The following is a 27,919-nucleotide window of genomic DNA, read 5'->3' on the forward strand; positions in this document are numbered from 1 at the left end:
ATTAACTTAGCCACCTATCCAAGTGTGGAGGCAGCAAGCCGTCCAAGATTTTCTCAGAAGAACATATAAAACAAGTCGTCCAAAAAATATGTTAAGTACGCAATCAGGCAGTACTGGCGCCCTTGGGAGTCCACCAAATGGCGTGCTTTCTTTTTAGTTTCTGGTTGCGATGTCCAAAAAACCGCTGTCCAGACATTTTGGCACTCCCCGCAGTCCAACCCGCCACTTGCCAAGTCGCTGCCCGCGAAGACCGGGCTTATAAATGGGCAAGTACAGGAGCTCACGCAGGCGCCTGGAGGAACTAGCAGCGCCCTCTGCAGTCTGCACACCCATCTTCCTCCCCTCTCCCTAGCTACCATACACACACAGGGAGCGTCCATGGCGGGGACGACCCGGCTGGAGGCCGGCGGCAGCGACGGCGAGTACACGCAGGACGGCACCACAGACCTCCACGGCAACCCCATCCTCCGCTCAAAGCGAGGAGGCTGGAGAGCCTGCGCCTTCGTCGTAGGTAACTACTCTACTTTACCACTCACCAAATCATCTGCTCCACCTCTCGGCGCTTCTCCGGCTTGCTTCAGCTGCTTCTCTCTGTCTCCGGCCTCGTAGCCATGGGCTCTCCTCCACAGGTGTCTGCTTCTTTCTTTTCTTCTTTTGTTGAAACTAAAAACAAAATAACGATCTTATTAGGCCCCATAGGCTCACGTTCATTGTTTATTTATTTTGTTGCGATGGAGGCTCATGTTAGTTACTCCTAGTTGTTGAACAATACAGTAGGGTACGTACGATCGAGTTTATTTTTCTCTGCTGGTCACATGCATAGATATGGCATGGTCAACGGGATCATGAAATGGTTTGGTTCATGTTAGGATCGGATTGGCGATCTTTTCTGACGACCTGGAACCTGCCATCCTGCTTTATATTCAGACAAGAAACGATCCCCGTATCACATGAACTGCGTTAAGGATTTCTCAAAATAAAAGAGTTAAAAATACGTGGCATGCCGTGTGCACTCGTCAGAGATGCCGAAAAGAATAAGCGGCGGCAGAGATACATGAACTCGGAGCCATCCATCCCTCGGTTTTGAGTGTCCGTGTCCTGCTTCCCCGGTGTGGCACTATCCCACCCACGCGCTCTGTGGACATACGGCCGTCTGCAGTACTTGCGTGAATTGACCAGCAAGACAAACCCAATCACAATAAATTTGCTCGAGATAGATGGCTATAGACCGGCGGCTGTTACAAAACGAAGGAGGCAATGAAAGAGCACCGTGCATAAACTACTACTCGTAGAGTCCTAGGATGCTGCGATACAAGCTACTTTAGGATATTAGCAGTATTTGTTTGGTTCATGATTTCTTTTTGAGTTGTTTAGTTCTATGGACTTACATGCAACATTTTCTTAGCTCGCTTTGGAAAATCTTAGATATTGTATATTTACATATTACTCCCTCCGTTCCATAATATAAGAACGTTGCCGGCTTGTCTGCTGCGAGTGGAACATAGGTTTTGGAATTAACCGTCTATACATCTAACCAACGGTCACGAACCCACTTGTGATTTTCTCAGACGACGAATGAGTCCAGCCGATCTGTACGCGCTATATTTAATTGCTCATGGTAAGAATGATAAGCTCAATTCCAAAAAAAAAGAAGGAAAAAGAATGATAAGCTCGCACCTCGCAGCCTACTCTCTGCTGCTTCCAGTTCATATCAGCCAAAACTGGCCGGATGATTACAAGTGTTGTGGTCCCTTTCAGAGGTTATTTAACATTTGAGAGCAGCCCATTTTCTTTTCTTTTGTTCCTGAAGCTGGTTCACACCATGAGCTATTTTTTGAGGGGCAAGGCAGGTGCACTGCCGGTTTTCAGTACTAAGAGGGAAAATGATAGAAACCGAGTGGAACTTCGTATGGAAGATTTTTTTTCTTTCATCAACACCAAAAAGACGCGATGATGTTTTCTTGTGCGATGGTTACGGTTTGGTGACAAACGCCGGCCTCACTGGTGAAAAGAAAGAAAGTGCATGCATACCAATAATAAAGTTGTGCTTGGTTTTAATTTTGCAATGTGCGGCGGTGCAGTGTACGAGGTGTTCGAGCGGATGGCCTACTACGGCATCTCGTCCAACCTGGTGCTGTACCTGACGACGGAGCTGCACCAGGGCACGGTGCTCTCGGCCAACAACGTCACCAACTGGGTCGGCACAATCTGGATGACGCCCGTCATCGGCGCCTACATCGCCGACGCCCACCTCGGCCGCTACCGCACCTTCATGGTCGCCTCCATCATATACCTCCTCGTAAGTCCTCGCCGTCCTTCTTTCTTCATGCCGCTTTGTCCCCTACGCGCCGCCCTTCTGCTCTTCCGGTGGGTTGGTCTCACCTCCGCTAATGATCGCACAGGGAATGATCCTGCTGACCATGGCCGTGTCGCTGCCGTCGCTGAAGCCGGCGAAATGCGGCCTCGGCACTGCTGACCCCAACTGCGACCACAAGGCCACGAGCGTGCAGCTGGGCGTCTTCTTCCTGGCCCTGTACATCCTCGCCGTCGGCACGGGCGGCACCAAGCCCAACATCTCCACCATCGGCGCCGACCAGTTCGACGAGCACGAGCCGCGGGAGCGCAAGCAGAAGCTCTCCTTCTTCAACTGGTGGATGTTCAGCATCTTCTTCGGGACGCTCTTCGCCAACACCGTCCTCGTCTACATCCAGGACAAGATCGGCTGGACCGTCGGCTACGCGCTCCCCACCGTCGGCCTCGCCGTCTCCATCGCCGTGTTCAGCGCCGGGACGCCCTTCTACCGCCACAAGCCGACCTCCGAGAGCTCCTTCGCCAAGATGGCCGGCGTCATCGTCGCTGCCGTCCGCAAGTGCCGCGTCCCCGCGCCCGTGGACCCGCGCGACCTGCACGAGCTCGATCCCAACCAGTACGAGAAAAAGAAGACGTCCCCGCTGCCGCACACGCCCAATTTCAGGTGCCCATACATCTAGCTCAAGTTCTCAACTACGTCGGATGTTAATGTACTAAAGTAGTCTCATTAGTTAACTGCTCTTCGTTTCCATTGCTGGGGGTGCAGGGTGCTGAGCAAAGCGGCTGTGAAGATGGAGGGGAGCAGGAGCGCGTCACGGTGGTCGTTGAGCACGGTGACCCAGGTGGAGGAGACGAAGCAGATGCTCAAGATGCTGCCGGTGCTACTCATCACGTTCGTTCCGAGCGCGATGCTGGCGCAGATCAACACGCTGTTCGTGAAGCAGGGCACGACGCTGGAGCGGCGCCTCCACCACTTCGAGATCCCGCCGGCCAGCCTGCAGGGGTTCGTGACCATCTCCATGCTCGTCTCCGTGGTGCTCTACGACCGCCTCTTCGTGCCCTTCATGCGGCGGCTGACCAAGAACCCGCGCGGCATCTCGCTGCTCCAGCGCATGGGCGTCGGGCTCGTCTTCCACATCGTGATCATGGTGATCGCGTCGCTGACGGAGCGGCACCGGCTGCGCGTGGCGATGGAGAACGGCATATTCGAGAGCAAGGGCACGACGGTCCCGCTCTCCATCTTCGTGCTGCTCCCGCAGTTCGTGCTCATGGGCGTGGCCGACGCCTTCCTGGAGGTCGCCAAGATCGAGTTCTTCTACGACCAGGCGCCCGAGGGCATGAAGAGCCTCGGCACCTCCTACTCCATGACCAGCCTCGGCATCGGCAACTTCCTCAGCAGCTTCCTGCTGTCGACGGTGTCGCGCGTCACGCGCCGGCACGGGCAGGGAGGGTGGATCCAGAACAACCTCAACGCCTCCCGGCTGGACCACTACTACGCCTTCTTCGCGGTCCTCAACTGCGCCAACCTCTTTGTCTTCTTCGCCGTGTGCCGGATGTACGTGTACAACGCCGAGGTCACCCACGTCGTTGATGGTGGCGGCGGGGAGAAACAGAGGCCGGAAGTGGCGATGCAGCCGCCTGCTGCCGTAGGCGCGGTAGAAGTTCATCCTTGATGTTCCCTCCAAAACCCTCATCAATCGAATTCAAAGTATTGTGAAATAGTGTACCATATTATGGAAACAAAAACCACAATAGCTATAGAATGGAAAAATAGGAATAATAACAAGAAAAGAAAAAGGACAAACGCAAAATTGGTAAATACCAACTTAAAAACCCAATAAGATGAAAATTAGAGTCCAGATGGAAAATGACCGCGCTTGTTAATTATTATTATTATGACGCCCATGCGTATGCATATACACTTATCTTTATTAATGCACGCACACACTATTCCTATGAGCACCTTCGAGAGACTGGTCATGTCAAGATTGACGAATTCGCCACAGACATCTTCGTAGTCGACGGTAACGTCTTCTCCCACTAAACGCACATGAAAGGAAGGCCTGAAATAAATCTAGAAAAATGTGAGCACCAGTATCAAGTCTAGGACTTGAACCTTGGTGGGCTGAGGATATCATTGTCCTCCTAACCATAGAACCACAGGTTTGTTCGCCATTACGCTTTTATTTAAGTGAAAAGAACTTTCAACTGCGGATGTCACTAGTAACATGATCGCAAATGATATTGGCGGGGTGTGTGCGGTGACCTTATAGCAAAGGTCATTGCACACCATAAAAGTGACATGACAATGTGATATGGGCAAGCCTCTTGGGTGGCCCGATCCTCATGAATTGAAGGTGGATTTGAGGAAAAACATGATTAAAACAAGAGGAAACACTAGGGGAAAGACTCAAATCAACACACACTGTTGGGCAACGTAGCATGCAATTTCAAAAAAATTCCTAAACTCATGCAAGATCTATCTAGGAGATGCATAGAGTCAATAATCTAGTTCACATCACCATGTGATTTAACACCAATAGTTCACATCTTTATGTGATTAACACCCATAGTTCACATCACCATGTGACCAACACTCAAAGGGTTTAGTAGAGTCAATAATCTAGTTCATATCGCTATGTGATTAACACCCAAACAGTACTAAGGTGTGATCATGTTTTGCTTGTGAGAGAAGTTTAGTCAACGGGTCTGCCACATTCAGATCCGTATGTATTTTACAAATTTCTATGTCTACAATGCTCTGCATGGAGCTACTCTAGCTAATTTCTCCTACGTTCAATGCGTATCTAGATTGAAACTTAGAGTCATCTACATCAGTAACTTACATCGACGTAACTTTTTACGACGAACTCTTTATCACCTCCATAACCAAGAAACATTTCCTTAGTCCTCTTTAAGGTAACTAAGGATAATTTTGACCGTTGTACAGTGATCTAGTCCTGGATCTGTATTGTACCCCACTCATGGCAAGGCACACAACATGGCATACTTTATAGAACCTATGGCTGAGGCATAGGGAATGACTTTCATTCTCTCTATATATTTTGTCGTGGTCGGGTTTTGAGTCTTTACTCAACTTCATACCTTACAATACAGGCAAGAACTCCTTCTTTGACTGATCCATTTTGAACTCCTTCAAAATCTTGTCAAGGTATGTACTCATTGAAAGTCTTATCAAGCGTCTTGATCTACTCTATAGATCTTGATACCCAATATGTAAGCAGCTTCACCGAGGTCTTTCATTAAAAAAATTCTTATTCAAATATCCTTTTATGCTATCCAAAAATTCTACATCATTTCCAATCAACAATATGTCATCCACATATCATATCAGAAATGCTACAGAGCCCCCACTCACTTTCTTGTAAATACATGCAAGTCTATATAAAATCATATGCTTTGATCACCTCATCAAAGCATATATTCCAACTCCGAGATGCTTGCACCAGTCCATAGATAGATCGCTGGAGCTTGCACACATTGTTAGCACCTCTAGGGTTGACAAAACCTTCTGGTTGCATCATATACAACTCTTCTTTGAGATATCCATTAAGGAATGCAGTTTTGACATCCATTTGCCAGATTTCATAAAATGCGACAATTGCTAACATGATTCGGACAGACTTAAACATTGCTACGGGTGAGAAAGTCTCATCGTAGTCAACCCCTTGAACTTGTCAAAAAACCTTTTTGCAACAAGTGGAGCTTTGTAGATAGTAACATTACTGTCAACGTCAGTCTTCTCCTTGAAGATCCATTTATTCTCTATGACTTGCCGATCATCGGGCAAGTCCACCAAAGTCCACACTTTGTTCTCATACATGGATCCTATCTCAGATTTCATGGCCTCAAGCCATCTGTCAGAATCTGGGCTCATCATTGCTTCTTCATGGTTCGTAGGTTCGTCATGGTCTAGTAACATGACTTCCAGGACAGGATTACCGTACCACTCTGGTGCGGAACGTGCTTTGTTCGACCTACGAGTTCTAGTAGTAACTTGATCCGAAGTTTCATGATAATCATCATTAGCTTCCTCTCTTGTTGGTGTAGGCATCACGGGAACGGATTTCTCTGATGTGCTACTTTCCAAATTGAGAGAAGGTACAATTGAAGGAAATAATAAAGTTATTATTTATTTCCTTATATCATGATAAATGTTTATTATTCATGCTAGAATTGTATTAACCAGAAACATAATACTTGTGTGAATACATAGACAAACAGAGTGTCACTAGTATGCCTCTACTTGACTAGCTCGTTGATCAAAGATGGTTATGTTTCCTAGCCATTGACATGAGTTGTCATTTGATTAACGGGATCACATCATTAGGAGAATGATGTGATTGACCTGACCCATTCCGTTAGCTTAGCACTCGATCGTTTAGTATGTTGCTATTGCTTTCTTCATGACTTATACATGTTCCTATGACTATGAGATTATGCAACTCCCGTTTACCAGAGGAACACTTTGTGTGCTACCAAACATCACAACGTAACTGGGTGATTATAAAGGTGCTCTACAGGTGTCTCCGAAGGTACTTGTTGGGTTGGCGTATTTCGAGATTAGGATTTGTCACTCCGATTGTCGGAGAGGTATCTCTGGGCCCTCTCGGTAATGCACATCACTTAAGCCTTGCAAGCATTGCAACTAATGAGTTTGTTGCGAGATGATGTATTACGGAACGAGTAAAGAGACTTGCCGGTAATGAGATTGAACTAGGTATTGAGATACCGACGATCGAATCTCGGGCAAGTAAAATACCGATGACAAAGGGAACAACGTATGTTGTTATGCGGTCTGACCGATAAAGATCTTCGTAGAATATGTGGGAGCCAATATGAGCATCCAGGTTACGCTATTAGTTATTGACCGGAAACATGTCTCGGTCATGTCTACATAGTTCTCGAACCCGTAGGGTCCGCACGCTTAACGTTTCGATGACAATTATATTATGAGTTTATATGTTTTGATGTACCGAAGGTTTCTCGGAGTCCCGGATGTGATCACAGACATGACGAGGAGTCTCGAAATGGTCGAGACATAAAGATTGATATATTGGAAGCCTATGTTTGGATATCGGAAGTGTTCCGGGTGAAATCGGGATTTTACCGGAGTACCGGGAGGTTACCGGAACCCCCCGGCAACATAATGGGCCTTAGTGGGCCTAAGTGGAAGAGAGGAGAGGCGGCTAGGGCTGGGCCGCGTGCCCCTCCCCCCTAGTCCGAATAGGACAAGGAGAAGGGGGCGGAGCCCCCCTTCCTTCTTCCCCCTCTCCTCTTTCCCCCCTCTCAACTCCTAATCCAACTAGGAAAAGGGGGGAGTCCTACTCCCGGTGGGAGTAGGACTCCTCCTGGCGCGCCCCAAGGCTGGCCGCACCTCCCCCCTTTGATCCTTTATATACGGGGGCAGGGGGGCACCCCATAGACACAACAATAGATCAATGATCTCTTAGCCGTGTGCGGTGCCCCCTCCACCATATTACACCTCGATAATATCGTAGCAGTGCTTAGGCGAAGCCCTGCGTCGGTAGAACATCATCATCGTCACCACGCCGTCGTGCTGACGAAACTCTCCCTCAACACTCGGCTGGATTGGAGTTGGAGGGACGTCATCGAGCTGAACGTGTGCTGAGCTCGGAGGTGCCGTACGTTCGGTACTTGATCGGTCGGATCGTGAAGACGTAGGACTACATCAACCGCGCTGTGTTAACGCTTCCGCTTTCGGTCTACGAGGGTACGTGGACAACACTCTCCCCTCTCGTTTCTATGCATCACCATGATCTTGCGTGTGCGTAGGAAATTTTTTGAAATTACTATGTTCCCCAACAGTGGCATCCGAGCCTGGTTTTATGCGTAGATGTCATATGCACGAGTAGAACACAAGTGAGTTGTGGGCGATATAAGTCATACTGCTTACCAGCATGTCATACTTTGGTTCGGCGGCATTGTTGGATGAAGCGGCCCGGACCGACATTACGCGTACGCTTACGCGAGACTGGTTCTTCCGACGTGCTTTGCACAGAGGTGGTTGGCGGGTGTCAGTTTCTCCAACTTTAGTTGAACCGAGTGTGGCTACGCCCGGTCCTTGCGAAGGTTAAAACAGCACCAACTTGACAAACTATCGTTGTGGTTTTGATGCGTAGGTAAGAACGGTTCTTGCTAAGCCCGTAGCAGCCACGTAAAACTTGCAACAACAAAGTAGAGGACGTCTAACTTGTTTTTGCAGGGCATGTTGTGATGTGATATGGTCAAGACATGATGCTAAATTTTATTGTATGAGATGATCATGTTTTGTAACCGAGTTATTGGCAACTAGTAGGAGCCATATGGTTGTCACTTTATTGTATGCAATGCAATCGCCCTGTAATGCTTTACTTTATCACTAAGCGGTAGCGATAGTCGTAGAAGCATAAGATTGGCGAGACGACAACGATACTACGATGGAGATCAAGGTGTCGCGCCGGTGATGATGATGATCATGACGGTGCTTCGGAGATGGAGATCACAAGCACAAGATGATGATGGCCATATCATATCACTTATATTGATTGCATGTGATGTTTATCTTTTTATGCATCTTATCTTGCTTTGATTGACGGTAGCATTATAAGATGATCCCTCACTAAATTATCAAAGTATAAGTGTTCTCCCTGAGTATGCACCGTTGCGAAAGTTCTTCGTGCTGAGACACCACGTGATGATCGGGTGTGATAGGCTCTACGTTCAAATACAATGGGTGCAAAACAGTTGCACACGCGGAATACTCAGGTTAAACTTGACGAGCCTAGCATATAACAGATATGGCCTCGGAACACGGAGACCGAAAGGTCGAGCGTGAATCATATAGTAGATATGATCAACATAGTGATGTTCACCGTTGAAACTACTCCATCTCACGTGATGATCGGACATGGTTTAGTTGATATGGATCACGTGATCACTTAGAGGATTAGAGGGATGTCTATCTAAGTGGGAGTTCTTAAGTAATATGATTAATTGAACTTGAATTTATCATGAAATTAGTACCTGCTAGTATCTTGCTTGTCTATGTTAATTGTAGATAGATGGCCCGTGCTGTTGTTCCGTTGAATTTTAATGCGTTCCTTGAGAAAGCAAAGTTGAAAGATGATGGTAGCAATTACACGGACTGGGTCCGTAACTTGAGGATTATCCTCATTGCTGCACAGAAGAATTACGTCCTGGAAGCACCGCTGGGTGCCAGGCCTGTTGCAGGAGCAACACCAGATGTTATGAACGTCTGGCAGAGCAAAGCTGATGACTACTCGATAGTTCAGTGTGCCATGCTTTACGGCTTAGAATCGGGTCTTCAACGACATTTTGAACGTCATGGAGCATATGAGATGTTCCAGGAGTTGAAGTTAATATTTCAAGCAAATGCCCGGATTGAGAGATATGAAGTCTCCAATAAGTTCTACAGCTGCAAGATGGAAGAGAATAGTTCTGTCAGTGAGCATATACTCACAATGTGTGGGTATAACAATCACTTGATTCAACTGGGAGTTAATCTTCCGGATGATAGCGTCATTGACAGAATTCTTCAATCACTGCCACCAAGCTACAAGAGCTTCGTGATGAACTATAACATGCAAGGGATGGATAAGACGATTCCCGAGCTCTTCGCAATGCTAAAGGCCGCGGAGGTAGAAACCAAAAAGGAGCATCAAGTGTTGATGGTCAATAAGACCACTAGTTTCAAGAAAAAGGGCAAAGGGAAGAAGAAGGGGAACTTCAAGAAGAACAGCAAGCAAGTTGCTATTCAGGAGAAGAAACCCAAGTCTGGACCTAAGCCTGAGACTGAGTGCTTCTACTGCAAGCAGACTCGTCACTGGAAGCGGAACTGCCCCAAGTATTTGGCGGATAAGAAGGATGGCAAGGTGAACAAAGGTATATGTGATATACATGTGTTGGGGAACGTAGCAGAAATTCAAAATTTTCTACGCATCACCAAGATCAATCTATGGAGTAATCTAGCAACGAGGGGAAGGGGAGTGCATCTACATACCATTGTAGATCGCTAAGCGGAAGTGTTGCAAGAACGCGGATGAAGGAGTCATACTCGTAGCGATTCAGATCGCGGTTGATTCCGATCTAAGCGCCGAACCACGGCGCCTCCGCGTTCAACACACGTGCAGCCCGGTGACGTCTCCCACGCCTTGATCCAGCAAGGAGAGAGGGAGAGGTTGGGGAAGACTCTGTCCAGCAGCAGCACAACGGCGTGGTGGTGATGGAGGAGCGTGGCAATCCTGCAGGGCTTTGCCAAGCACCGCGGGAGAGGAGGAGGACATGGAAGAGGGGGAGGGCTGCGCCAGAACTTGTTGGTGTTGCTGCCCTCCCACCCCCCACATATATATAGGGGAAAGGGAGAGGGGGGCCGGCCCCCTCAGATCCAATCTGAGGAGGGGGCGGCGGCCAGGGGGGTTGCCTTGCCCCCCAAGGCAAGGGGGGCGCCTCCCCTTAGGGTTCCCCAAACCCCCAGGCGCATGGGCCCTGGGAGGGAAGGCGCCCAGCCCACTAAGGGGCTGGTCCCTCTCCACATACAGCCCATAGGGCCCTCCGGGGCTGGTGGCCCCTCCCGGTGGACCCCCGGAACCCTCCGGTGGTCCCGGTACATTACCGGTGACGCCCGAAACTCTTCCGGTGGCCAAAACGGGACTTCCCATATATAAATCTTTACCTCCGGACCATTCCGGAACTCCTCGTGACGTCCGGGATCTCATCCGGGACTCCGAACAACATTCGGTAACCACGTATATCTATTCCCTATAACCCTAGCGTCATCGAACCTTAAGTGTGTAGACCCTACGGGTTCGGGAACCATGCAGACATGACCGAGACGTTCTTCGGCCAATAACCAACAGCGGGATCTGGATACCCATGTTGGCTCCCACATGTTCCACGATGATCTCATCGGATGAACCACGATGTCGGGGATTCAATCAATCCCGTATACAATTCCCTTTGTCAATCGGTATGTTACTTGCCTGAGATTCGATCATCGGTATCCCGATACCTTGTTCAATCTCGTTACCGGCAAGTCTCTTTACTCGTTCCGTAACACATCATCCCGTGATCAACTCCTTGGTCACATTGTGCACATTATGATGATGTTCTACCGAGTGGGCCCAGAGATACCTCTCCGTTTACACGGAGTGACAAATCCCAGTCTCGATTCGTGCCAACCCAACAGACACTTTCGGAGATACCTGTAGTGCACCTTTATAGCCACCCAGTTACGTTGTGACGTTTGGTACACCCAAAGCATTCCTACGGTATCCGGGAGTTGCACAATCTCATGGTCTAAGGAAATGATACTTGACATTAGAAAAGCTCTTAGCAAACGAACTACACGATCTTGTGCTAGGCTTAGGATTGGGTCTTGTCCATCACATCATTCTCCTAATGATGTGATCCCGTTATCAACGACATCCAATGTCCATGGTCAGGAAACCGTAACCATCTATTGATCAACGAGCTAGTCAACTAGAGGCTTACTAGGGACATGGTGTTGTCTATGTATCCACACATGTATCTGAGTTTCCTATCAATACAATTCTAGCATGGATAATAAACGATTATCATGAACAAGGAAATATAATAATAACCAATTTATTATTGCCTCTAGGGCATATTTCCAACAGTCTCCCACTTGCACTAGAGCCAATAATCTAGTTCACATCACCATGTGATTAACACTCACAGGTCACATCACCATGTGACCAACATCCAAAGAGTTTACTAGAGTCGACAATCTAGTTCACATCACTATGTGATTAACACTCAATGAGTTTTGGTTTGATCATGTTATGCTTGTGAGAGAGGTTATTAGTCAACGGGTCTGAACCTTTCAGATCCGTGTGTGCTTTACGAATATGTATGTCATCTTGTGGATGCTACCACGCGCTACTTGGAGCCATTTCAAATAATTGCTCTACTATACGAATCCGGTTTACTACTCAGAGTCACCCGGATTAATGTCAAAGTTCGCATCGACGTACCCTTTACGACGAACTCCTTTTCACCTCCATAATCGAGAAAATTCCTTAGTCCACTAGATACTAAGGATAAGTTCGACCGCTGTCATGTGATCCATTCCCGGATCACTATTGTACCCCTTGACCAACTCATGTCAAGGCACACTTCATGTGCGGTACACAGCATAGCATACTGTAGAGCCTATGTCTAAAGCATAGGGGACGACCTTCGTCCTTTCTCTCTCTTCTGCTGTGGTCAGGTCTTGAGTCTTACTCAATACTCACACCTTGTAACTCAGGTAAGAACTCCTTCTTTGACTGATCTATTTTGAACTCTTTCAAAATCATGTCAAGGTGTGCATTCTTTGAAAGTATCATCAGGCGTCTTGATCTATCTCTATAGATCTTGATGCCCAATATGTAAGCAGCTTTATCCAGGTCTTCCTTTGAAAAACTCCTTTCAAACAACCCTTTATGCTTTCCAGAAATTCTACATCATTTCGGATCAACAATATGTCATTCACATATACTTATCAGAAATGTTGTAGCGCTCCCACTCACTTTATTGTAAATACAAGTTTCTAACAAACTTTGTATAAACCCAAAAACTTTGATCACTCCATCAAAGCATATATTCTGACTCCGAGATGCTTGCTCTAGTCCATGGAAGGATCGCTGGAGCTAGCATACCTTTTAGCATCCTTAGGATCGACAAAACCTTTCTGATTGTATCACATACAACCTTTCCTTACGAAAACTGGTAAGGAAACTTGTTTTGACATCCATCTGCCAGATTTCATAAATGCAGCTAATGCTAACATGATTCCGACGGACTTAAGCATCGCTACGGATGAGAAAATCTCATCGTAGTCAACTCCTTGAACTTGTGAAAATACTCTTTGCCACAAGTCGAGCTTCATAGACGGTAACATTACCGTCCACGTCCGTCTTCTTCTTAAAGATCCATTTATCTCAATGGCTTGCCGATCATTGGGCAAGTTCACCAAAGTCCATTTTTTGTTCTGATACATGGATCCTATCTCGGATTTCATGGCTTCTAACCATTTGTCGGAATATGGGCCCACCATCGCTTCTCCATAGCTCGTAGGTTCATTGTTGTCTAGCAACATGACTTCCAAGACAGGATCACGTACCACTCTGAAGTAGTACGCATCCTTATCGACCTACGAGGTTTGGTAGTGACTTGATCCGAAGTTTCATGATCACTATCATAAGCTTCCACTTCAATTGGTGTAGGTGCCACAGGAACAACTTCCTGTGCCCTGCTACACACTAGTTGAAGTGACGGTTCAATAACCTTATCAAGTCTCTACCATCCTCCCACTCAATTCTTTTGAGAGAAACTTTTCCTCGAGAAAGGACTCGTTTCTAGAAGCAATTACTTTTGCTTCCAGATCTGAAATAGGAGGTATACCCAATTGTTTTGGGTATTCTATGAAGATGCATTTATCCGCTTTGGGTTCGAGCTTATCAGCCTGAAACTTTTTCACATAAGCATCGCAGCCCCAAACTTTTAAGAAACGACAACTTAGGTTACTCTAAACGGTGTCGTCTCAACGGAATTGCGTGGTGCCCCTTTTAAAGTGAATGCGGTTGTCTCTAATGCCTAACCCATAAATGATAGTGGTAATTCGATAAGAGACATCATGGTATGCACCATATCCAATAGGGTGCAGTTATGATGTTCGGACACACCATCACACTGTGGTGTTCCAGGCGGTATTAATTGTGAAACACTTTCCACAATGTCTTAATTGTGTGCCAAACTCGTAACTCAGATATCTCTATGATCATATCATGGACATTTTATCCTCTTGTCACGACGATCTTCAACTTCACTCTGAAATTACTTGAACATTTCAATAATTCAGACTTGTGTTTCATCAAGTAAATATTCTCAGCATCTACTCAAATCATCTGTGAAGTAAGAACATATCGATATCCACTGCGTGCCTCAGCACTCATTGGACTGCACACATCAAATGTATTACTTCCAACAAGTTGCTCTCTTGTTCCATCTTACTGAAAACGAGGCCTTTCAGTCATCTTGCCCATGTGGTATGATGTGCATGTCTCAAGTGATTCAAAAACAAGTGAGTCCAAACAATCCATCTGCATGGAGTTTCTTCATGCATATATACCAACAGACATGGTTCGCATGTCTCAATCTTTTCAAAAACGAGTGAGTCCAAAGATCCATCTACATGGAGCTTCTTCATGCGTTCTATACCAATATGACTCAAATGGCAGTGCCACAAGTATGTGGTACTATCATTACTATTTTATATCTTTTGGCACGAACATGTGTATCACTGCGATCGAGATTCATTTTAGGTGCAAGACCATTGAAGGTATTATTCAAATAAATAGAGTAACCATTATTCTCCTTAAATGAACAACCGTATTGCGATAAACATAATCCAATCATGTTTATGCTCAACGCAAACACCAAATAACAATTATTTAGGTTTAACACCAAGGCAAGGGGGCGCCTCCCCTTAGGGTTCCCCCAAACCCCCAGGCGCATGGGCCCTGGGAGGGAAGGCGCCCAGCCCACTAAGGGGCTGGTCCCTCTCCACATACAGCCCATAGGGCCCTTCGGGGCTGGTGGCCCCTCCCGGTGGACCCCCGGAACCCTCCGGTGGCCCCGGTACATTACCGGTGACGCCCGAAACTCTTCCGGTGGCCAAAACGGGACTTCCCATATATAAATCTTTACCTCCGGACCATTCCGGAACTCCTCGTGACGTCCGGGATCTCATCCGGGACTCCGAACAACATTCGGTAACCACGTATATCTATTCCCTATAACCCTAGTGTCATCGAACCTTAAGTGTGTAGACCCTATGGGTTCGGGAACCATGCAGACATGACCGAGACGTTCTTCGGCCAATAACCAACAGCGGGATCTGGATACCCATGTTGGCTCCCACATGTTCCACGATGATCTCATCGGATGAACCACGATGTCGGGGATTCAATCAATCCCGTATACAATTCCCTTTGTCAATCGGTATGTTACTTGCCTGAGATTCGATCGTCGGTATCCCGATACCTTGTTCAATCTCGTTACCGGCAAGTCTCTTTACTCGTTCCATAACACATCATCCCGTGATCAACTCCTTGGTCACATTGTGCACATTATGATGATGTTCTACCGAGTGGGCCCAGAGATACCTCTCCGTTTACACGGAGTGACAAATCCCAGTCTCGATTCGTGCCAACCCAACAGACACTTTCGGAGATACCTGTAGTGCACATTTATAGCCACCCAGTTACGTTGTGACGTTTGGTACACCCAAAGCATTCCTACGGTATCCGGGAGTTGCACAATCTCATGGTCTAAGGAAATGATACTTGACATTAGAAAAGCTCTTAGCAAACGAACTACACGATCTTGTGCTAGGCTTAGGATTGGGTCTTGTCCATCACATCATTCTCCTAATGATGTGATCCCGTTATACACGACATCCAATTTCCATGGTCAGGAAACCGTAACCATCTATTGATCAACGAGCTAGTCAACTAGAGGCTTACTAGGGACATGGTGTTGTCTATGTATCCACACATGTATCTGAGTTTCCTATCAATACAATTCTAGCATGGATAATAAACGATTATCATGAACAAGGAAATATAATAATAACCAATTTATTATTGCCTCTAGGGCATATTTCCAACAACATGTTATTGATGTGTACCTTACTAATGCTCGCAGTAGCACCTGGGTATTTGATACTAGTTCTGTTGCTAATATTTGCAACTCGAAACAGGGGCTACGGATTAAGCGAAGATTGGCTAAGGACGAGGTGACGATGCGCGTGGGAAATGGTTCCAAAGTCGATGTGATCGCGGTCGGCACGCTACCTCTACATCTACCTTCGGGATTAGTTTTAGACCTAAATAATTGTTATTTGCTGCCAGCGTTAAGCATGAACATTATATCTGGATCTTGTTTGATGCGAGACGGTTATTCATTTAAATCAGAGAATAATGGTTGTTCTATTTATATGAGTAATATCTTTTATGGTCATGCACCCTTGAAGGTTGGTCTATTTTTGTTGAATCTCGATAGTAGTGATACACATATTCATAATATTGAAGCCAAAAGATGCAGAGTTGATAATGATAGTGCAACTTATTTGTGGCACTGCCGTTTAGGTCATATCGGTGTAAAGCGCATGAAGAAACTCCATACTGATGGACTTTTGGAACCACTTGATTATGAATCACTTGGTACTTGCGAACCGTGCCTCATGGGCAAGATGACTAAAACACCGTTCTCCGGAACTATGGAGAGAGCAACAGATTTGTTGGAAATCATACATACAGATGTATGTGGTCCGATGAATATTGAGGCTCGTGGCGGATATCGTTATTTTCTCACCTTCACAGATGATTTGAGCAGATATGGGTATATCTACTTAATGAAACATAAGTCTGAAACATTTGAAAAGTTCAAAGAATTTCAGAGTGAAGTTGAAAATCATCGTAACAAGAAAATAAAATTTCTACGATCTGATCGTGGAGGAGAATATTTGAGTTATGAGTTTGGTCTTCATTTGAAACAATGCGGAATAGTTTCGCAACTCACGCCACCCGGAACACCACAGCGTAATGGTGTGTCCGAACGTCGTAATCATACTTTACTAGATATGGTGCGATCTATGATGTCTCTTACTGTACCGCTATCGTTTTGGGGTTATGCTTTAGAGACGGCTGCATTCACGTTAAATAGGGCACCATCGAAATCCGTTGAGACGACGCCTTATGAACTATGGTTTGGCAAGAAACCAAAGTTGTCGTTTCTTAAAGTTTGGGGCTGCGATGCTTATGTGAAAAAACTTCAACCTGATAAGCTCGAACCCAAATCGGAGAAATGTGTCTTCATAGGATACCCAAAGGAGACTGTTGGGTACACTTTCTATCACAGATCCGAAGGCAAAACTTTTGTTGCTAAATTCGGAAATTTTCTGGAGAAGGAGTTTCTCTCGAAAGAAGTGAGTGGGAGGAAAGTAGAACTTGATGAGGTAACTGTACCTGCTCCCTTATTGGAAAGTAGTTCATCACAGAAACCGGTTTCTGCGACACCTACACCAATTAGTGAGGAAGTTAATGATGATGATCATGAAACTTCAGATCAAGTTATTACTGAACCTCGTAGGTCAACCAGAGTAAGATCCGCACCAGAGTGGTACGGTAATCCTGTTCTGGAGGTTATGTTACTAGACCATGACGAACCTACGAACTATGAAGAAGTGATGGTGAGCCCAGATTCCGCAAAATGGCTTGAGGCCATGAAATCCGAGATGGGATCCATGTATGAGAACAAAGTATGGACTTTGGTTGACTTGCCCGATGATCGGCAAGCCATTGAAAATAAATGGATCTTCAAGAAGAAGACTGACGCTGACGGTAAAGTTACTGTCTATAAAGCTCGACTTGTTGCGAAAGGTTTTTGACAAGTTCAAGGGATTGACTACGATGAGACCTTCTCCCCCGTAGCGATGCTTAAGTCTGTCCGAATCATGTTAGCAATTGCCGCATTTTATGATTATGAAATTTGGCAAATGGATGTCAAAACTGCATTCCTGAATGGATTTCTGGAAGAAGAATTGTATATGATGCAACCGGAAGGTTTTGTCGATCCAAAGGGAGCTAACAAAGTGTGCAAGCTCCAGCGATCCATTTATGGACTGGTGCAAGCCTCTCGGAGTTGGAATAAATGCTTTGATAGTGTGATTAAAGCATTTGGTTTTGTACAGACTTTTGGAGAAGCCTGTATTTACAAGAAAGTGAGTGGGAGCTCTGTAGCATTTCTGATATTATATGTGGATGACATATTGCTGATTGGAAATGATATAGAATTTCTGGATAGCATAAAGGGATACTTGAATAAGAGTTTTTCAATGAAAGACCTCGGTGAAGCTGCGTATATATTGGGCATCAAGATCTATAGAGATAGATCAAGACGCTTAATTGGACTTTCACAAAGCACATACCTTGACAAAGTTTTGAAAAAGTTCAAAATGGATCAAGCAAAGAAAGGGTTCTTGCCTGTGTTACAAGGTGTGAAGTTGAGTAAGACTCAATGCCCGACCACTGCAGAAGATAGAGAGAAGATGAAAGATGTTCCCTATGCTTCAGCCATAGGCTCTATCATGTATGCAATGTTGTGTACCAGACCTGATGTGTGCCTTGCTATAAGTCTAGCAGGAAGGTACCAAAGTAATCCAGGAGTGGGTCACTGGACAGCGGTCAAGAACATCCTGAAATACCTGAAAAGGACTAAGGATATGTTTCTCGTTTATGGAGGTGACAAAGAGCTCATCGTAAATGGTTACGTCGATGCAAGCTTTGACACTGATCCGGACGATTCTAAATCGCAAACCGGATACGTGTTTACATTGAACGGTGGAGCTGTCAGTTGGTGCAGTTCTAAATAAAGTGTCGTGGCGGGATCTACGTGTGAAGCGGAGTACATAGCTGCTTCAAAAGCAGCAAATGAAGGAGTCTGGATGAAGGAGTTCATATCCGATCTAGGTGTCATACCTAGTGCATCGGGTCCAATGAAAAATCTTTTGTGACAATACTGGTGCAATTTCCTTAGCAAAGGAATCCAGATTTCACAAGAGAACCAAACACATCAAGAGACGCTTCAATTCCATCCGGGATTTAGTCCAGGTGGGAGACATAGAAATTTGCAAGATACATACGGATCTGAATGTTACAGACCCATTGACTAAGCCTCTTCCACGTGCAAAACATGATCAGCACCAAGGCTCCATGGGTGTAAGAATCATTACTGTGTAATCTAGATTATTGACTCTAGTGCAAGTGGGAGACTGAAGGAAATATGCCCTAGAGGCAATAATAAAGTTATTATTTATTTCCTTATATCATGATAAATGTTTATTATTCATGCTAGAATTGTATTAACCGGAAACATAATACTTGTGTGAATACATAGACAAACAGAGTGTCACTAGTATGCCTCTACTTGACTAGCTCGTTGATCAAAGATGGTTATGTTTCCTAGCCATTGACATGAGTTGTCATTTGATTAACGGGATCACATCATTAGGAGAATGATGTGATTGACCTGACCCATTCCGTTAGCTTAGCACTCGATCGTTTAGTATGTTGCTATTGCTTTCTTCATGACTTATACATGTTCCTATGACTATGAGATTATGCAACTCCCGTTTACCGGAGGAACACTTTGTGTGCTACCAAACGTCACAACGTAACTGGGTGATTATAAAGGTGCTCTACAGGTGTCTCCGAAGGTACTTGTTGGGTTGGCGTATTTCGAGATTAGGATTTGTCACTCCGATTGTCGGAGAGGTATCTCTGGGCCCTCTCGGTAATGCACATCACTTAAGCCTTGCAAGCATTGCAACTAATGAGTTTGTTGCGAGATGATGTATTACGGAACGAGTAAAGAGACTTGCCAGTAACGAGATTGAACTAGGTATTGAGATACCGACGACCGAATCTCGGGCAAGTAAAATACCGATGACAAAGCGAACAACGTATGTTGTTATGCGGTCTGACCGATAAAGATCTTCATAGAATATGTGGAAGACAATATGAGCATCCAGGTTCCACTATTGGTTATTGACCGGAAACGTGTCTCGGTCATTTCTACATAGTTCTCGAACCCGTAGGGTCCGCACGCTTAACGTTTCGATGACAGTTATATTATGAGTTTATATGTTTTGATGTACCGAAGGTTGTTCGGAGTCCCGGATGTGATCACGGACATGACGAGGAGTCTCAAAATGGTTGAGACATAAAGATTGATATATTGGAAGCCTATGTTTGGATATCGGAAGTGTTCCGGGTGAAATCGGGATTTTACCGGAGTACCGGGAGGTTACCGGAACCCCCCGGCAACATAATGGGCCTTAGTGGGCCTAAGTGGAAGAGAGGAGAGGCGGCTAGGGCTGGGCCGCGCGCCCCTCCCCCCTAGTCCGAATAGGACAAGGAAAAGGGGGCGGCGCCCCCCTTCCTTCTTCTCCGTCTCCTCTTTCCCCCCTCTCAAGTCCTAATCCAACTAGGAAAAGGGGGAGTCCTACTCCCGGTGGGAGTAGGACTCCTCCTGGCGCGCCCCAAGGCTGGCTGCACCTCCCCCCTTTGATCCTTTTTATACGGGGGCAGGGGCACCCCATAGACACAACAATTGATCAATGATCTCTTAGCCGTGTGCGGTGCCCCCCTCCACCATATTACACCTCGATAATATCGTAGCGGTGCTTAGGCGAAGCCCTGCGTTGGTAGAACATCATCATCGTCACCATGCCGTCGTGCTGACGAAACTCTCCCTCAACACTCGGCTGGATCGGAGTTCGAGGGACGTCATCGAGCTGAACGTGTGCTGAACTCGGAGGCGCCGTATGTTCGGTACTTGATCGGTCGGATCGTGAAGACGTACGACTACATCAACCGCGTTGTGTTAACGCTTCCGCTTTCGGTCTACGAGGGTACGTGGACAACACTCTCCCCTCTCGTTGCTATGCATCACCATGATCTTGCATGTGCGTAGGAATTTTTTTGAAATTACTACGTTCCCCAACAACAATTACCTCATCAAGTTCTACTTTCCTCCCAGTCACTTCTTTCGAGAGAAACTACTTCTCTAGAAAGGACCCATCCTCAGCAACAAAGATATTGCCTTCGGATATATGGTAGAAGGTGTACCCAATTGTTTCCTTAGGGTATCCTATGAAGACGCACTTCTCCGATTTAGGTTCGAGCTTATCAAGCTGAAGCCTTTTGACATAAGCGTCACATCCCCAAACTTTAAGAAACGATAGCTTAGGTTTCTAGCCAAACCACAGTTCATACGGTGTCGTCTCAACGGATTTAGACGGTGCCCTATTTAACGTGAATGTAGCTGTCTCTAATGCATAACCCCAAAACGATAGTGGTAAATCGGCAACAGACGTCATAGATAGCACCAAATCTAATAAAGTACGGTTACGATGTTCGGACACACCATTACGATCTGGTGTTCCAGGTGGCTTGAGTTGTGAAACTATTCCACATTGTTTTAAATGAAGACCAAACTCGTAACTCAAATATTCGCCTCTCCGATCAGATCATAGAAACTTTATTTTCTTGTTTACGATGATTCTCCACTTCACTCTGAAATTCTTTGAACTTTTCAAATGTTTCAGACTTGTGTTTCATTAAGTAGATATACCCATATCTGCTCAAATCATCTGTGAAGGTCAGAAAATAACGATACCTGCCGCGAGCCTCAACATTCATATGACCGCATACATCGGTATGTATTATTTCCAATAAGTCATTAGCTTGCTCCATTGTTTCGAAGAATGGAGTTTTAGTCATCTTGCCCATGAGGCATGGTTCGCAAGTATCAAATGATTCATAATCAAGTGATTCCAAAACCCCATCAGCATGGAGTTTCTTCATGCGCTTTACACCAATATGACCTAAACGGCAGTGCCACAAATATTTTGCACTATCATTATCAACTTTGCATATTTTGGCACCAATATTATGAATATGTGTATCACTACGATCGAGATTCAATAAACCATTTACATTGGGTGTATGACCAGAGAAGGTTTTATTCATGTAAACGAAACAACAATTATTCTTTGACTTAAATGGATAACTGTATCGCAATAAACATGATCCAATAATATTCATGCTCAACGCAAACACCAATTAACATTTATTTAGGTCCAACACCAATCCCAAAGGTAGAGAGAGTGTGCGATGGTGATCGTATCAACCTTGGAATTACCTCCAACACACATCGTCACCTCGTCCTTAACTAGTCTTTGTTCATTCTGCAATTCCCGTTTCGAATTACTAATCTTAGCAACTGAATCACTATCAAATACCCAGGGGTTGCTACGAACACTAGTAAAGTACACATAAAAAATCTGTATATCAAATATACCATTGTTCACTTTGGCATCCTTCTTATCCGCCAAGTATTTGGGGCAGTTCCACTTCTAGTGACCATTCCCTTTGCAGTAGAAGCACTCAGTTTCAGGCTTAGGTCCAGCTTTGGGCTTCTTCACGGGAGTGGCAACTTGCTTGCCATTCTTCTTGAAGTTCCCTTTCCTTCCCTTACCCTTTTTCTTGAAACTAGTGGTCTTGTTAACCATCAACACTTGATGCTATTTCTTGATTTCTACCTTCACCGATTTTAACATCGTGAAGAGCTTGGGAATCATTTTCGTCATCCCTTGCATATTATAGTTCATCGCGAAGTTCTAGTAACTTGGTGATAGTGACGAGAGAACTTTGTCAATCACTATATTATCTGTAAGATTAACTCCCACTTGATTCAAGCGATTGTAGTACCCAGACATTCTGAGCACATGCTCACTAGCTGAGCTATTCTCCTCCATCTTGTAGGCAAAGTACTTGTCAGAGGTCTCATATCTCTTGACACGGGCATGAATCTGAAATACCAATTTTTAGTTCTTGGAGCATCTCATATGCTCCGTGGCATTCAAAACGTTTTTGAAGTCCCGGTTCTAAGACGTAAAGCATGGTGCACTAAACTAACAAGTAGTCATCATACCGAGCTTGTCAAACGTTCATAACGTCTGCATCTGCTCCTGCAATAGGTATGTCACCTAGTGGTGCATCAAGGACATAATTCTTCTGTCCAGCAACGAGGATAATCCTCAGATCACGGACCCAGTACGCATCATTGCTACTATAATCTTTCAACTTATTTTTTCTCTAGGAACATATCAAAAATAAGGGAGCTATATCGCGAGCTATTGATCTACAACATAGATTTGCAAATACTATCAGGACTAAGTTCATGATAAATTAAGTTCAATTAAACAAATTATTTAAGAACTCCCACTTAGATAGACATCCCTCAAGTCATCTAAATGATATGTGATCCAAATCAACTAAACCATGTCCGATCATCATGTGAGATGGAGTAGTCATCAATGGTGAACATCTCTATGTTGATCATATCTACTATATGATTCACGTTTGACCTTTCGGTCTCTAGTGTTCCGAGGCCATGTCTGTACATGCCAAGCTTGTCAAGTTTAATCCGAGTATTCCGCATGTGCAAAACTGTCTTGCACCCATTGTATGTGAACGTAGAGTCTATCACACCCGATCATCACGTGGTGTCTCAACACGACGAACTGTCGCAATGGTGCATACTCAGGGAGAACACTTATACCTTGAAATTTAGTGAAGGGGTCATCTTATAATGCTACCATCATACTAAGCAAAATAAGATGCATAAAAGATAAACATCACATGCAATCAAAATATGTGACATGATATGGCCATCATCATCTTGTGCTTTTGATCTCTATCTCCAAAGCATCCTCATGATCTCCATTGTCACCGGCTCGACACCTTGATCTCCATCGTAGCGTCATGGTCGTCTTGCCAACTATTGCTTCTACAACTATCGTTAACGCATAGTGATAAGGTAAAGCAATTACATGGCGTTTGCATTTCATACAATAAAGAGACAACCATAAGGCTCCTGCCGGTTGCCGATAACTTTTACAAAACATGATCATCTCATACAATAACGTATATCACATCATGTATTGACCATATCACATCACAACATGCCCTGAAAATACAAGTTAGACGTCCTCTACTTTGTTGTTGCAAGTTTGACATGGCTGCTACGGGCTTCTAGCAAGAACTGTTCTTACCTACGCATCATAACCACAATGGTGATTTATCAAGTTTGTTGTTTTAACCTTCAACAAGGACCGCCCGCAGTCAAATTCGATTCAACTAAAGTAGGAGAAACAGACACCCGCCAGCCACCTTTATGCAAAACTAGTTGCATGCCTGTCGGTGGAACCGGTCTCATGAACATGGTCATGTAAGGTTGGTCCGGACCGCTTCATCCAACAATACCGCCGAATCAAAATAAGACATTGGTGGTAAGTAGTATGACGATCACCACCCACAACTCTTTGTGTTCTACTCGTGCATATCATCTACGCATAGACCTGGCTCGGATGCCACTGTTGGGTAACGTAGCCTGCAATTTCAAAAAATTCCTACGCTCACGCAAGATCTATCTAGGAGATGCATAGCAACAAGAGCGGGAGAGTGTGTCTATGTACCCTCGTAGACAAAAAGGGGAAGCGTTTGGCAACGCGGTTGATGTAGTCGAACTTCTTCTCGTTCTGACGGATCAAGCGCCGAACGTACGGCACCTCCGAGTGCTGCACACGTTCAGCTCGATGACGTCCCTCGAACTCTTGATCTAGCAAAGTGTCGAGGAAGAGTTCCGTCAGCACGATGGCGTGGTGACGGTGATGGTGAAGTGATCCGCGCAGGGCTTCGCCTAAGCACTACGAAGATATGACCGGAGGCGTAAACTATGGAGGGGGGCGCCGCACACGGCTAACAATTGTTGGTGTGTCTTCTAGGCGCCCCCTCCCCAAGGAATCCTACTTGGGGCCCTAGTCCAGTTTGCCCCCCCCCCCACCATGTTTTTTTGAGGGGAAAGGAAGGAGGAGGGAGGAGGGAAGGAAGGGGGAGGCCGAATCCCTCCCGTTCCTTCTCTCTTCCCCTCTTTTCTTCCCCTCAGGTGCAGCCCATATGGGGGCGCGGCAGCCCCTGCTAGCTGCTGCGTTTCCCCTCTTGGCCCATTAGGCACATATCTTTGCCGGGGGTGCCCGAAACCCCTTCCGGTGACCTGATATGTACCTGGTACCCTCCAGAACACTTACTGTGTCTGAATACTATTGTCCTATGTATCAATATTTACCTCTCGACCATTTAGAGACTCCTCGTCATGTACGTGATCTCATCCGGGACTCCAAACAACATTCGGTCACCAAATCACATAACTCATATAATACAAAATCGTCATCGAACGTTCAGCGTGCGGAACCTACGGGTTCGAGAATATGTAGACATGACCGAGACATCTCTCCGGTCAATGACCAATAGCGGAACCTGGATGCTCATATTGGTTCCTACATATTCTACGAAGATCTTTATCGGTCGAACCGTAATGACAACGTACGTTATTCCCTTTGTCACCGGTATGTTACTTGCCCGAGATTCGATCGTCGGTATCTTCATGCCTAGTTCAATATCATTACCAGCAAGTCTGTTTACTCGTTCCGTAATACATCATCCTACAACTAACTCATTAGTCACTTTGCTTGCAAGGCTTCTTATGATGTGTATTACTGAGAGGGCCCAGAGATACCTCTCCGATACTCGGAGTGACAAATCCTAATCTCGATCTATGACAACCCAACAAACACCTTTGGAGATACCCGTAGAGCATCTTTATAATCACCTAGTTACGTTGTGACGTTTGATAGCATACAAGGTATTCCTCGGTATCCGGGAGTTGCATAATCTCATAGTCAAAGGAATATGTATATGACATGAAGAAAGCAATAGCAATAAAACTGAACGATCAATATGCTAAGCTAACGGATGGGTCTTTTCCAGCACACGATTCTCCTAATGATCTGATCTCGTTCATCAAATGACAACACATGTCTATGGTTAGGAAACTTAACCATCTTTGATTAACGAGCTAGTCTAGTAGAGGCTTACTAGGGACACGGTGTTTTGTCTATGTATCCACACATGTATCAAGTTTCCGGTTAATACAATTCTAGCATGAATAATAAACATTTATCGTGATATAAGGAAATATAAAATAACAACCTTATTATTGCCTCTAGGGCATATTTCCTTCACACACACACAAATGCAAATAAAGATACACATAGATAGATCATTGATCCAAATCATCCAAATAGAGATAGAAAAAGATAGGGTTCTTCTCAAGCCCTATGATAAGGAGGGCTTGATGCTTCTATGAACCATTTCTTCTCCATGAGTGGAGGTCTTGATATTCCTAAAGGAATCTACTCATATGGAGCCTTCCCCTCAAGAGGAGGGATTGATTCCACAAGGGAGGATAGATCAAACAAATGGGAGATACATGAGAAAAATTATATGGTTTATGGTTCTAGTGTTTGCTAACCCTAGAGAGGAGGTGTGGGAGGTATTTATAATCTCGCTCACGAAGGTGTAAGTGGGGAGGGGAAAGATACATGGGTGGCAGGGGCGGAAGTTGTCGTGGGAGTAAGTCTGACAGTAATAATAGGGGGTATGTAGGAGGAGGCAAGGCCCTAGCTACGACAAGGTTGTACACGCGAGTTTACGAGTTCAGGCCCCACTCGGAGGAGGTAACCGCCCTACGTCTCGGTGCCCGGAGGCCTGTCGACTAGAATATGCGTGTGAGTTACAAGGGGTTCGAACCCTTGTGCCAGAGGAGGGGGTGGCTTCTATAGAGTGTGCCAAACCCCTCCAGCCCTCAGTTACACAGGGTTCAATGTAAGTTAAAACAGAGGCGTTACTGGTACGCCTGCTATAAATGACTACTAATGACCTTTAAGACTACAGAGTGAACGCCTGACCGTTGCCATCCTGGGGTGGCTTTAGATCTTCTCTACTCCGAGTGATTCTTCGTACGGTCGAGTGACTCTATCTTGGTCGAGTGGAATTGGGGTATCCGAGTGGAATAGCTGGCCGAGTGGATTGCACTCCAAGGTGATTTCAGTCGGTATCTTCTGTTGTACTTTGAATGTCTTTGACTCTAGGGCAGTGTCCTTGGGTAGGGCGTCTAGGTCAGGCCTATGACCCTACCCTACGTACATGTCATCATCATTAGCCCCCGAATGGATTGAGGTCCGCGGGAAGAAGGGTTGAAGTTGGTTCCAACTCGATTCCATGCTTTGGAGGCATTCCATCGGAGTCTTGAAATCATACTGGAACTTCAACCTTGCATCAGTCGCCTTGATCGATTCTGAGGTCGTCGAGTGAATTACGTCGTAAATCTTCGAGTGAATTGGATTGTGAAATCTTCAGCGTGATTGACTGCTCTGCAGTTCCCGGATCTCATGGGATTCAAAAATTTGGAGAAGCGCGCGGGACGGAGCGTGCCGCAGTAAACAGAGGGAGTAGACAGGGGCGCCTCGATCTTCGCGCCGCCTTTTTCGCCATGTATCGGGTGAGCGTCTGTTGCAGGATGTGATAGGATTTCTCAGACCCACAGGTCAGCCACTCGGAAGTAGCCCCATAAAGAGTACCAGGGCCGATGCGATGCACAGTGCTCCTCAATCGATCCCCTTCTTCTCTGCTTCTCTCTCGCGCTCTCCTCTGCTCTCGAGGCTTCCGCCCAGCCTGCACGCACTCCGCCGCCATGGGGAAGGACAAGACCGCGGCCCTAGAGCGCGCGAAGAAGGTGACGGCGGCGGCGAAAGGCAAGAAGATAGCGAGGGGGTCGTTGTCGCGGTCCGGTTTGCCTCCTGGTTGGATCCAGGGAGACTGGATCCGCTCCACCATTGTGCAAGAAGACCTGCAGAAGCTCATCGTCGACGGCATGATCTCTAACAAATCCTGGAGGTTGCCGGAGGGGAGACCGAGCCCCAGCCACGCGAGGGTGAGCGTGTCCTCCTCACCACCCACGTCGAGCGAGGTTTTTCTCTTCCTCCCATCCGCTCTTTCAGGGCTTTCTGAACTTCTTTGGTGCTCAGATTCATCAC

The 27,919-nt window shown here is 45.8% G+C and overlaps 1 protein-coding gene across 1 annotated transcript; it reads left to right on the forward strand.

Moving 5' to 3' along the window:
• The first annotated feature begins 227 nt into the window (after nucleotides 1-227).
• Nucleotides 228-4,029, forward strand: LOC109759663 (protein NRT1/ PTR FAMILY 5.2). The gene is made up of 4 exons (XM_020318488.4): nucleotides 228-511; nucleotides 2,082-2,299; nucleotides 2,403-2,974; nucleotides 3,077-4,029. The coding sequence occupies exons 1-4, from the start codon at nucleotides 379-381 to the stop codon at nucleotides 3,981-3,983; spliced, it is 1,830 nt and encodes a 609-aa protein (XP_020174077.1). The 5' UTR covers nucleotides 228-378; the 3' UTR covers nucleotides 3,984-4,029.
• Nucleotides 4,030-27,919: the final 23,890 nt, after the last annotated feature.

This window comes from Aegilops tauschii, chromosome 1 (assembly GCF_002575655.3).
Source record: "Aegilops tauschii subsp. strangulata cultivar AL8/78 chromosome 1, Aet v6.0, whole genome shotgun sequence".
NCBI classification, from domain to species: Eukaryota; Viridiplantae; Streptophyta; class Magnoliopsida; order Poales; family Poaceae; genus Aegilops; species Aegilops tauschii.

Coding starts and splice junctions, on each gene's coding strand:
- LOC109759663 (XM_020318488.4), top strand. CDS start 379: ATGGCGGGGACGACCCGGCTGGAGGCCGGCGGCAGCGACGGCGAGTAC. Junction 512..2,081: donor AGCCTGCGCCTTCGTCGTAG/GTAACTACTCTA, acceptor GCGGCGGTGCAG/TGTACGAGGTGTTCGAGCGG. Junction 2,300..2,402: donor CCTCCATCATATACCTCCTC/GTAAGTCCTCGC, acceptor ATGATCGCACAG/GGAATGATCCTGCTGACCAT.